The 12,910-nt window shown below is 39.2% G+C and overlaps 1 protein-coding gene across 8 annotated transcripts in view; it reads left to right on the forward strand.

Moving 5' to 3' along the window:
- GRIP1 (glutamate receptor interacting protein 1) overlaps positions 1-12,910 on the forward strand; it is a 342,061-nt gene that overhangs the window by 161,153 nt on the left and 167,998 nt on the right. The window contains exon 1 of one of the 8 annotated variants that reach the window (XM_074827289.1): positions 12,226-12,661. The exons of the other annotated variants lie outside the window; for them this stretch is intronic. Coding sequence (XP_074683390.1) covers positions 12,607-12,661 — 55 coding nt within the window. The 5' untranslated portion in view covers positions 12,226-12,606. Of the gene's footprint in view, positions 1-12,225; positions 12,662-12,910 lie in introns of those variants that run through there. 8 annotated transcript variants of the gene reach the window in all.

A 12,910-nucleotide genomic window follows, 5' to 3' on the forward strand; every position in this document is an offset into this window, starting at 1 on the left:
TGTGACACGAGCAAATATAAAGAAATTCAAGTATAGAGTATTGCCAACTTTCTGTCTCTGGCTGTGAACACACTGATCTCTGGTATCTATAGATACCAGGCCTGTTAGTGCTCATCCAGGTAGAGTTTGATGTTACATTTGAATGGAAAGCTAGTGACGTGCCATGGAATGCATTAATATGTGCACTTAAAAAGAGGAGGGGAAAAAAGAGAGAAGTACCTTTGGCCACAATCTCCTCTTTAATTTAGTGCTGGTTTCTATAAAATTTCATTGAATAAATAGTAAAGTTTAGAGGGGATATCAGGTTTTGAAGATAACATGACCACAGTTAATAAGCAGTATAGATTTGTAAATAATAAACTCTGCCATGGTTTGAAATATAATACAAAGTTAATGGAAGAAATACTAGTGCTTGATGCAATACTTCAGGATGTTTGTGGGTCTTTTGAAGTGTTTGGTGAATTTTAAACGCTCATGATCTAACAGTGGAAAATACCTCAAATTGAATTGGTTGAGAAACACCCCCAGGAGTTGACTCAAAGATAATGAAGGCAGTAGTGACTTAACAACCTCGTTAACTCTTGATAAAATTAGCAGATGAAATTAGTTCAGGAGGCCTACATAGTAATAAGAGTGGAGATGTGTTTAGTCTTTAGAACAACTAGAAATGTGTAATATGCAGAAGAATATTGTATGACTTGGCAAGTTAATGCATCTATGGGGAAATAATCCAAGATATGATGATACACTATGAATGGAAAGCTGGGAAAGCAGTGGTACATAGAGGGGCTGGCATGTGTGAACAAATGGCAATTAAGTTAGCTGTACTAAGAGCATGTCACAGGTGCAGGAAAGTAACTGCCCCTACTTAAATATCTGTTGGACTGCACTAAGACTATTAAATTAAATTACAGGTGCTTCTCATATTGAAACATAGGAACAAACAGAAATGGTTCAGTAAAAAGCAGCATAGGGAATTCAGACCTGGGTTATGAGAAAAGATAAATTTATGCATATAACGTATTTGTATCCAATGGATAATCATTAGAAGAGCCCAGATATCTATGGAGACAAGACAAGTTTTAAGGGAAATTTTGAAAGGTCACAATTGTTGCAGAAAAGTGTGGAAAAATAAGGGAAAAATTTGAATGAGTTATTAAGAAATTTTTACTGAGATTTATTGAACCATGTGAAACACCTTCAAAACGAAGATTTTTGACTGTCTGACGTGATGAAGCGAAGTGGCAGCTTTGTTACCAGTGCTGATGTGACAGAGGTGAGCTGCGGCTGGTGCAGCCCGTCCGTCTCCTTTCTGAGCCCAGACAGCTGGCGGGGGGTGTTCGGACCAGCCCAGGCTCTTCTAACTCTTCTCAAGCCCCTAAAGCCAGCCTGAGAGCTTTGAATTCATCAGGAGTTCAAGGTGGGGTTGTATTTTTAAAAAAAATATATGCAAGTTCCAGGCAAAATTACTGGTTGGTTAGTGGCAATGTAGTACAGAACTTGAAGGTTGATATCTGTTGATAAGCTATTAATTCATACCTGACAGTGCAAAAGAAATGTGTGAGAGGGTTTTTGTAGAAAAATGTTGGAGTATTAGAAAAATAATTAAAACAATTGTTACCACTAATACATAGTTTACAAGTGATAAGTTTACAATAATACAGGAAGAATTTGTTCTTTATAGGAAGATACCTGGTACCTTGTTTTTTTCAGTTATCCTTTTGGTTTTCCAAAAGTAATATTTGTTTTGCTGACTGGTGTGTTTTAGTTTTCTGTTGGGCTGTTCTTGAATGCATTGGTTTGTCTCTGTATTGAGCTGTTCCCAGTTTGTTACTGATCATTATTGTATATGATGTCATGTTTACCTCAGGAGATTGTAGGGATTTGGGAAAAAAAAAAAGGAAAAAAACCTGATAAATATGTATACAGACCTTTAAGTGTTAATGTTATCTGGCCAAGCTTTGAACTTTTTTGAAGAGTATTTTAGAGGGAGCTATTAAAAGTGTGATAAATAGCAGGGGGACACCACTAAAGCACTAATGATCCCTGGAGGAATGACACTAAAACAAGCTTGATGTTATCAACCTTTCGCTTTTGAGACTTATGTTACAAATACTTCAACCCCTTGCCTAGGAACCTTTCCTTCATTTGTTTTCTTAACTGTTTCCTGAGAGCAAAGCACAGTGATAATTTCCATTGAGCCATACATGTTATAGACATTCTCTTTTCCTGATGTAAATGACATGCTTTGTGCTACTTTGCACATGCGTGTTTGCAGTCTGTTGCTGGAGATCCTGTCCCTTCTTTTACAGCAAAAGGGGTGAGGATGGTACACCAAAGCGTTTTCCTGCTCTTGAAGTGTTGGCACTTTGAGAATGTGGAGCAGTTTTGGAGCATAATGGGACAGTTTTTCTAACACATTAGGAATTCAGATTATAAAAAGATTTTTATATGGGTACTAATTATATATTTAATAAAACATGTTCAGTAAGTAGTCCTATCTTTCAATAACATTTTATTTGTATAAATCTCACTGTTGTGCAAACCTGATTAGTATTTTAAGGATGAAAATAGCTGGAAGACTCTTCCAGCTCATTTTTAATGGTGTCTATTTCTTTTATTCAAAGCAGTAGTTTTAAAGTAGATACAGACAGCAGGAGGCCATCGCAATCTCATCTTTTGCTTCGTATACTTTCTAAGTCAAGAAAAGACATCTAAGATGTTTGGTTACCCCCCGTGTAAGCAGGATGCAGCATCCAGCCTGTTACAGCAAGTCCAGTAACTGACGTTTTGCAAAAATGCATATTCCAGAAAGGCAGGCAGGGAGTGGCTCTTCAGGGAACCATTTTTATAGTTTTATCTGTCAGTAGATCTTCCCATCAGAAGGTGGTGATTAGTTTGAATTTTACTGGCTTTGAGTTCCAACTATTTGTTTTTCCTCTGCAGCTTTTCATTGCCTCTGTTGTCCATTAAGTGATGGAGGAGTTCTTGAGCACTCAACACGTCCTTCCTATGACAGTTCTTGGGCACTGTGTAATCGGGTCACTGTCCAGACTTCTCCAATACGATATTATGCTTGCTGAGTCTTGCACTCCATGAGGCATTTTTATTGCTCAGATCACTCTTGGCACTCTTCTCTGCACTGCGTCCAGTGTTTCAGCCTTATAAAAACAAACAAATCCAAACCAAGCAAAGCGCAACATAGATACTGGAGTTGCATATTGGGTTCTAATATAGGTCTTCCTACACAAGGCAGGTAGCTATCTTTTCGGTACTTGTACTCAGTCTTCCCCCATTTATACAACCAGTGATTGCATTACACCTGTTGTCACAGTTGCTGTTGATTTACTTACCTTGAATGATCTGCTCAGTCATTTTTAGAGTCATCGTATTCTGGGATACACTCCCTGGTATTGCAGGTGTGGTCTGTGTTTCTTGTTCCTGCATCTTGTATTTGGATGCTTAAATGTGTGTCTTTTCCCTAAACTATGATGATAAAAGTATTTGGTAACACACAGAGGGTTTTTTTAGTGTTCATCACTCGAAGATACTCAGGCTAGCTCTCATTTAGCTGCTAGACAGAGTCTGGTTGTAGTAACACAGAATTAATTCAGACTAGCTCACTTTATTTCCGAGTCTTGAGCTAGGCTAGTGTGTTGTGTGGTGCAGCAGTCCCTGGTAGGGTGTAAGTATTTGCAGTGGAAGAGCACGTAAGTCTCAAAAGGTCTCAGGTCTTATTTTCTATTTGTGATTGTTGCTCGGAGGTTTAAATACCTTTTAAGCAGTTATAGTTCAAGTGGTGATACAAAATGCCTTAATTATTCATTAATTCCATTTTAAAAATCGTCAGCTAAAAAAGACTTGGGATTTAAAGGCTGTACAGAAGTGTCAATGATACTGGTCATATGCTGTGATGCACTGATGTACACGATATGACACTAGGAACACTGATATATTTGCACGGAAATTTAAGGGATGTGCCTTCTCAAATAGGTGCATAGTTTCAGAAGATGCCAGAGAAGACCTGGTGTGGATGCTAAGCTTCAAATTTGAGGCCAGCTAAACCCATGTTTTTCTCACAAAGTTTACTTCAGAACCCAAAACGAGAAGAAATAACTTAGTCATTGAGTCACAGGTTGCCATGAAATAGAAACTGATTCCAGGGCAGTCTGTAGGGTGTCATCATTGCTGGTCTCAGGAGGTCACAGAGTACGTGGCACCAACCTTGTAAAACATCATCAGCCACAGCTGTACCAGCACTGGTGAGGTGTAGTAGTGCTCCCACATGACAGTAGGGGAGCAAAGAGTGTTCATTCTGCAGAGGGATCCAGGGAAGCATAGAAGGATCTTCCCACTTGACAGGAAGATTTGCTTCCTCACCCCAGCTCCTCAATGTCTTTCCTATGCCCTGTGTGTTAAACCAGACTACAGTAACAGACCACTGTGCTTTTCATTCTTCCTTAATGGTGGCTAATTGTCAGTCCTTGTAAGATGCCAAAATTTCCAAACGAGTCAAATTTTGTATCACAAAATGAAAAACTCCCAGAAGGTACACAGGGCAAGCCTGGGATGCAGTGTGCTCTAGTATGACCTCCAGGCCTTTGCAAGGTCTGCACACACAGACCTAGTGTGCAAGTATGTTGTAGACAAACAGATCAAAAGTTAGTGATAATTTCTTCTTGCAGAGATCAACAAACTAGAAACTGCAAGGTTCATACCACAAGCCCACATTGGCACTAGGATCACACTGTTCCTGTTAGGGAATTGTCAGACTTCATCCAAAGGTTGCTCAGTACCTATGCCTCTGCTTTCAGGGTGGAACCCCCTTGTGTGTCTGGTGTCACTGTGGAGCACAGCTTGCATAGGGACAGGACAGTGCTGTTTGCAAGTTTGGGAATTGTAGTAAAATGTGAACCTGCTAGCAAGTTAAGTTAACAGTTCTATCCAACAAACATGCTGTAATCAGGAGAGTCAGCACCCAGTTCAAACTGAAATTTTTTTGTCTTTCCCGTGTTGGTTGTTTTTCCCTGTTCCTTTATATCTGATCAGTTTTTCTGGATTTTCCATTTATCTTTGGTTTTCAGGCACACCAGTTCTGCTTCTGGGATGAAATAGTCAATGTGGCCTGGGAAGGTTTAGTGATTGGTGCCAGTTGGCTGGCTGTTGCTCATACTGCAGGCAAACATCCAGTGTGTGACCTAAATCAGTGTAGAAACCCACTCCTGTTTTGGAAAAGCAACTGCTACCATGTCTTCATGCAGCTTGCCCAGGAAGCACATAGTTAGGAATACAGCTGTATCAGTGAATCGGTGTTTCCCTTCATCTTGCAAAGGCTTGGAGGTACTCCTGGTTGAAACTCTGCTTGTGCCATCCCTTCTTTGTCCTGCATCTCTACAGCTATAATCTTCCATTGCCATCCTTTTTGATGGTATCTTGAATACAAAGACTTGCACATAAAAATTTACTAATTCCTAAAAAAGTCTTGTAGTAGATTAAATGACCTTGCATTATATTCTAGACTCATCCCTCCAAATACACATTTTATTTTCTAGTGTGATATTCCAATTTCACGGCTGCTAAATAGGTTGCTAAAAATATGGAAAGAAAGCAGTATAGCTAGAGAGAGGTATAATTATTCCCCTTTTGTTCAAGTGGTTTCAGTGGAATCATAATCTTACTTTGTTTTTAAATGAGAGTAAAAACAGCTGTTTTCTGCTAAGTGTAAGAGATTGTCCCCGCTTCCAGAATGGTAATTTTGAAATGCTTGGATTTGTTTTGTGAAAGACTGATGTAGCAATAGGAAGGTCATAATTTTGACTAATTGAAAAAGCCTCTACAAAGTACAAAGCCTTACAGAAATTGTAATTACAGGAGTCTTTAACCATGTAGTGCAGCATGTGGAAGCTACAGAGTCATCCTTTAGTTTTGAGATTACGTTAAATCCCAGAGCCTGTAATTATATGCATGTTGCTGGCAGGAGCCCATGCTGGGCTGATTGTGTTCATTGAACAGGATTGTTACTTGTTTCCCTCCATGAGATCTACAAGCATCCTGGAAGGTGCGGTGCCATGTGTGGTACCTAGTCCTTTCACTGCTTCTTCTGCTGGAAGGGCAGACAGACTACCTTGATTGTGGTTGTGGTTACATTTTGAAAAATTATAGGTTCTTTACTAATTGCCAGTTCAGAAGATAAAGGACAAATTATTAGTAATGCTCCAGAAGGTAAGCAGTGTCTTCTGACATTGTAAACCAAACCAAAGAAAGGGTACAGACACATGTACATACTGAAAAATGGAGTGATAGCTGCAATGGTTCACAAGCTATTGGTTTCGTGAAGAGACTTCTTTCTGAATTAAATCTCAACTATGTGGCTATGCTTGAAATTGCTTGAAATTACCTTTGAGAGACTGTAACATACTTGTGCTACTAAAAGGTTCTAATTTTTGCGGTACATGCAGCATCTCCATATATTTGATAATTCTCTTAAGTCCCTAATTATTTTTAAACAAAGATTTGGAGCTAGAAAAGCCTGGGAAAAGCTGAACAGCCTGTTTGGCCAGCAGCTGAAATGAGGTTAGGAATGAAAAACCAGAGTTGTGCTACATCTCAAAGGTCTTTTGAGGACAGTTTCTCCAGTAAGAAACATCTCTTAACCTTTCTATATCAACACAGTTTCACTGAAAAGAACAGTTTTAATTTTTGCCAGTAATTGATATGGACTGGTAAGATAAAGCATTTCTGTGAAGCTCTGGTGTGGGATTGCTGTAAAGGATAATGTAAGGAATGCTGTTCCTTACGTTATGCTTGAGAGTAGTGTGTACTGGAGAGTTATTTTCATATAGAAAAGGCATATGTATTTGGTTTCCTTTAAGGCTACATTATAAATTTTATAAAATATATTGTTAAATCAGACTTTAAAAAAAAAAAATCAATTAAGATGTGATTCTTTGCTGTATTATAAAACACTTTCACAAAAAGCCATCTCAGAACGTGGCAACATTGACTGATTTACCACCAGTTGTTTAATATCTGCCAATTCAAAAAGGCTAACGTTGCTTGGAGCCAGTAAGTTAGGATTTTTTTTCTATCCAGAAAGCCCCTGAATTATTTTTTACTAATCTATTCCTAGGCAATGAAGCTACCATATTTGTATGGTGCTAGAGCAATGATGTTTTGGCATGAACTCAGATCTTTAACAGATTTATTCTCATCATCTGTTACCACTTTCAGCACACGCATATCCTTGCTTTCCAACATACTGCACCTTCAACGTGAAATGTTCCCCAGCAATGATCCTCTGAAGCCAGAGCACCTTTTATGACTTTTAATGACCTGTAAAGCCTTCTGCTGCAATGTCGTGTGAAATTGCCAGACAGTGTTGCAAAGGTGGTTAATATAGCTAGAAAATAGCTGCTGTAGTTGATATAATAAAAACATAAATTTACAAGACCCTCCAAATTACGCAAAGATGACAAATTGTCTGTGTTGATAATCTGAGTGCTGGGGAATAACAGGGTGGTTTTATTGCGCTTCCTTTTTTATTCCCTCTCCCTGTAGTGAAGGGGTATCTTTGTAACAGAGCAGTATCCACTACAAAATGCTGGATTGACGGAGTGTGCTGCTGCATGGGAATACAGCTCTTCTCTTTGGGATGAAAAATGTTCAAATTTTGTTTTGTTAAGATTGAAATTCTTGGTTTTGTTGCTAGTTCTTGATTGATATGAGGATGTATTAAATACAATAGTGGAAAAGTTTCAGTTTTCAGAACATAAGCATCCATACAGTCATTTGTTATTTTCAGAGCTAAATTAATTCTCTTTTTGCTTAAAAATCTGACTTTTTTTTTTTTGAATAATGTGGTAGGTGCCAACAATATCTTTTAAAATGGTGGAACAAAATATTGAGTTATACACAATCCTACTGCGTTCAGACTTCATAATATTTCCTTTCAATTTTCTTACGCGGGTGGATTCACTAGATATCATTGTGTCTTCCTAACATATGAAACATTTGATATCTGTATGCCTTTCTGGTTGCCTTAATGTTTTACTGAAGCTGTAGTTTGAGATAACCGCTGTCTTCATTGAACCCCATGGGTTGGCTTTCTTTAAAGGTCTAGGTCTTTGGTGTACTTTGCTATGACCAAGTGAGTAATCTGTGGTGCAACCACTTCACAGTGGTGACACAGAAACTTGACCTGTAAAGAAAAACAGGACCATGTGACATCCAGAAACAATTATGGCAGCTCATGTGGACAAGTCCCCTGTGAAGTAAAAGGGGTGTAACTGGTTTTAAGATGCTGCTCAGTCAGTATGTGAAAGAAAACATTTGATGCAGCGTGAGTGGAATTTGACCATGAAGTATCTTCTGGGTGTATACATTCCTATGAAATGGAAGGGTGTGAATATGAGAGTTATGTTTTCTGGATAAAAAAAAAATGTATTTTTGGCAAACTTAATTGTTTTCCCCAAACATGATTTGATATTTTGCAGAATTTGTATTCTTCATTGAATACTGTATTTTCACAGACATTTCCTGATTGTATCTAAATGTCACACTATATAAAGGTTATAATCTTCATTTTAGAGAAATTTCATTACATAATTTTTTTTATCCTGTAGAGAAGTGTAATAGTTCTTAACTTTTTTTGGATTCATTTTTTTGAGCTAATGTGATCTGAGAAGATTAACCAGAAGATAGTGTTAAATAGGATACGTATATTATATTGCCTGTCTTATCATACAGAAATACAAGCTTCTTTCATCTAGTGACCTTCTATTGAGTATTTATGAATACAAATTCGGTTGAAAAAATATTTGTGTGTTATATATATCCTGGAGTATATAAATAACTCCTGAAGAAAGGAATGAGTGCAGCAATAAAAGTGATAGAAAATCATGCTGCTGTCCAAAAGGATCAAAATGAAAAAAGAGATTTTTACAGATGTACCCAGAGAAAATAGTAATAAAATTTGTAGCTCTGTTAATTAATAAGGAAGTAATGTAATTAGTAAAGACTTCAACCTGTGTTATATAGAGTATAAATAAGTTTTCAGTATGCCTGAAGGTTTTTGATCTCCTAATATTACATTACTAACATTCCTCCCACCCACCCCCTTTTTTTTTACCTCCTGCCCCATTTTTTCTTCTGAACAACCAGTTGATCTATCTGCAGAGCTGAATGACTGACACCTCAGAAAATGATGGCTGACTTTTGGAAAGTTGAGACATTTAATAATCACAAAATTCTTAATTTGGTAAAAAAAAAAAAAACATTCTGAACAGTTAAGAAGGTATACTTAAATTCGTTTCAGAAGCAGGACTTTGGGCAAGAACAGTTCTGGCAATCCTGGTGATTGCTGTCCTGCAAGAAGGGGGTAAAACCATGAGCATCGTGAGTGAGTATTTTAGAAATTGTTCCAGTAACTGGATTGCTTTTCTTGAACTACCAAAACCCAGAAAAAAACCTGCAGTGAATACAATATATCATTACATTCAGTTCTGTACTTGAAGTACAAAATCTTTGTCTTACAAAGTCTTTTGGAGGAATTCAAATCTGCACATAACCACCTTTGGCAAGGGCAGAAAACCTGTCTGGAGAAACATAAGCAAAAAGTAATCCTATTGACTTGGTTGGAAATGACTTGTTGCTGTGCTTCAGAAGCTATTAGCGCATGGACCAGTAATCTAGAAGTAGTAAACAATACAATGATTTTTTTGGATCAAGAACTACACCTTTTGTATGTTAGTAAAGCTTTATCTGACCAGGTCTGCAGCTGGTTTTGCATATATATATCACAATTTCTGTATTACTAGTACAGTTTTATACATTTTTACATAATCCCATTGGGGCTTAGCATGTCTTTACACAAAGGCTTGATTTTTCTCCCAAAGTTTGTTTTTTGCAGCCTCCTAGTTCCGTAAATGCTCTTTGTTGCTGCCTCTACCAAGGGCGCTGAAGCAGGTTAAGTTGTAGAGTCAGGTCACAAAGGCAAGTAGTAAGCAGTTCTTTCTCATGGTGTAGATACAACCTCTTGCCATTCTCTGCACAGCAGAAGTCCTCAAGGATGTCAAAATTGCACTCTGAAAGAGAGAAGACAAAAGTGGACTCTTGAGTTGAGAGCTGCTCACCAAAAACACCTCTCGAAGGGCAGGAGGAACAGGCTCACCTGGCTCTGATGCTGGCAGGTGATGGCAAGGTCCGTCTCCAAAGAGGTGCGAGTGGAGACCTGTCTGCCTGATGTAGACAGTGCCGACCCCACACTCTATTCAGTCTTTCTTCTCTGTATTAACTGGGAAGAATCAAAGAACAAATATTAAGGGCAGCTAAATTATCATCTTGCAGTATCTTCTGGTTACCCTTGAGGAAGGGGAGGTGCGTAAATGGGTCTGGGCACAACAAGATTTACAGCATCAAGGACAGGCATCTGACAGATGAAAAGACAGTAATAAGGGTTCTCAATGTAGGTCTGCAGAAATGAGCAGCAAGTTCAGGGCAGTTTCAGTATCTCAGACATGAAAGAGCTGTGAGCAGGGTCTGTGTGCTGAGGCCATAGCCTTGTCATGGTCTGTGGAACAGAGAGAAAGGAAATCGGATACAGGGTGGTATTGATTGGTATTATTGGTGTGAAGTCCTGTAACCTGAGCAGGAGGTAGCAAGAAACATTGGTGGCAAATTTTCTTCTCAAAAAGCTTATTGGCAGTATTGGCAGACAAAGAGCCACTTTTCTCTTGGTTTCATCTTTATGGGGGGTTGAGAATCACAACTCCTCTCCCCTTTCCCCTCCAGGAGAGTCCCAAGATTTTCCATTTTCCTTCTGGACCGCTGAACTACACTGGCTTAAACCTCCACCTTCTTTCCCTGGTTTCACCCCTCCTTGCACACCCTGTCCATCCCTGGCTGGAGGTCTGCAGTTACAGGGCTGGAGTGATCCGCTCACAGCTTCAGGTGCGTCTGCTTTTCTGCTGGTTGGATTTTACAGCTGTTTGGTACAACAGCCGCTACAAGAAGTGATAACAAGGTTGGCAAACAGATGACTTGATTACCCCTATCTGGTTTTAATGACAACGAAATAAAATCAATTTTCACAGGGCTTGTCTGGGCAATTGCAGTTGTGCTGATGGAATGTGTCACCTTGGCAATACAGCTGTTGCTGTACCAATAAAACAAAATTAGGAAAAACAATCACTATAATAGTGAGTTGGTATACGGGAATCACAGAACTGCTGATGCAGCGTGGAGCAGGCAGGGAGAGAGAAACAGCTCCAAGTGTGAAAGCTGCTTCTACCTCCTCCCAGCTTTCTGTAGCTGATGGTAAAAGATGTATGCCCTAACACTGGACCATAACATTAAATATAGTGATGGATAAAAGATGGCAGAAGATAAACTGAGCAAATTTGTAATCAAAGCAAGTGAATGGAACAGAGTTTATGAAGACAGTTTTAAATATATTGCCTAAGTGAAGCAGAAGTCTTGACAAAGAAATAATTATCTAAAGGAGAGTATCTGATGCAGCACTTGGGTTTGGTGCATAAATCTGACTTGGCAGACTTTATATGGCTTGTTTTGGTTTGCTTGGTTGGTTTTCAGAATGGGTGTGAAGTTTTGTCTTTTAGTAATTTTTTGGCTTCTTAAAGGTAGGATGGAGCTCTTGCTTAAGTGTGTGCTCCACTTCATCATTTTCTGAATAAATTGTAAAAGCAGGTTAATTTGCTGTCTGAATAGGCATAAGAGGACATAAAACTCCTGGTGGGCTGAAGAAATCTTACAAAATCTTACAAACAGTGCAATGTTTGGTGAAATAAACTCAGGTGCACTAAAAGCTGCTCTCTTCTCTAGGGAGGGGAGACGACCTGATTCACTGTGTGTTTTCTATTGAGCATCATTTTATTTATTTTGGTGTGATCAGATGCTTAGCGGTCCTGCCCACACACAATAATCCATCACTTCCCTCCGACTCTCTCCCTCCCCCTGTGGTCTGTGCTTCAACGGCTGTAAGACATTTGTCTAAAATTGTCAAAAAGCTTTCCTGGTGATAAAATCAGGCTTTTTCTTTTCTTCTTCCCTACCTATCTGTAAGATTAAATCTTTAATAGGCTTTGATTATAATATTTTCCGTTTGAAATAGGCTCCTTCTCCTGCAGAAGTAGGATTCCTGGTGGTTTTGTCCTATTTATCCCAAGGGAAAGGAAAGATGTGAGGAAAGAGGAGAAAAACTGCCACGTCTGCCGAAGCACAGGGCCCTTTGCCTGGCACAGCAACCATTAGTCCCTGCACAGTCAGGGAATGCGAGAGACTGGGGAACGGCTCCCTCTAATATCTGCGTCTGTGTGTGCAGTTGGATGCTTTCTAGTTTTTAAAGAAATACTGCTTTTTAAGCCCTTCATCTCCCCATGCAGGTGGTGGTGGTGATAGTAGTGAATGACACAGCTTTGCCGGATGACACGGAGCTGATCTTTGCATCAGCCAAGAGGAATTAAGCTTTGTCACTCCCCACTGGGGCTACCTTTCGCCTGGTATGTGCGGGAGGAGGAATTCACAGGCTTCTGCTGCATTCACCCGAGCAGAGCCCTGAGCGCGCTTTGCCAGGGGAGGCAGGCAGCGAGAATGATAGCTGTCTCTTTTAAATGCCGCTGTCAAATCCTGAGGAGACTTGCTAAAGGTAATGTGCTTTCCTTCTTATTCATTCAGGGGCTCAGCTGCAGCCTTCCAGAGACACAGTCTGATGTTTTTACTTTTAAATATGACCGTCCTTCCAATTTACTGTCAGGCAACAAAGAACTCTGAATCCAGAAAGGTGTAGGGGCTCTTTCAGTTAAAATCCTTACATGTCCCATGCTGTGCTCCTGCTAGGAAGATAGGTTCTTGTTTTCTATTTTCTTTTTTCTTTTTTTTTTTTTTTTTTTATTGC

Source organism: Strix aluco, chromosome 5 (genome assembly GCF_031877795.1).
Source record: "Strix aluco isolate bStrAlu1 chromosome 5, bStrAlu1.hap1, whole genome shotgun sequence".
NCBI lineage: Eukaryota > Metazoa > Chordata > Aves > Strigiformes > Strigidae > Strix > Strix aluco.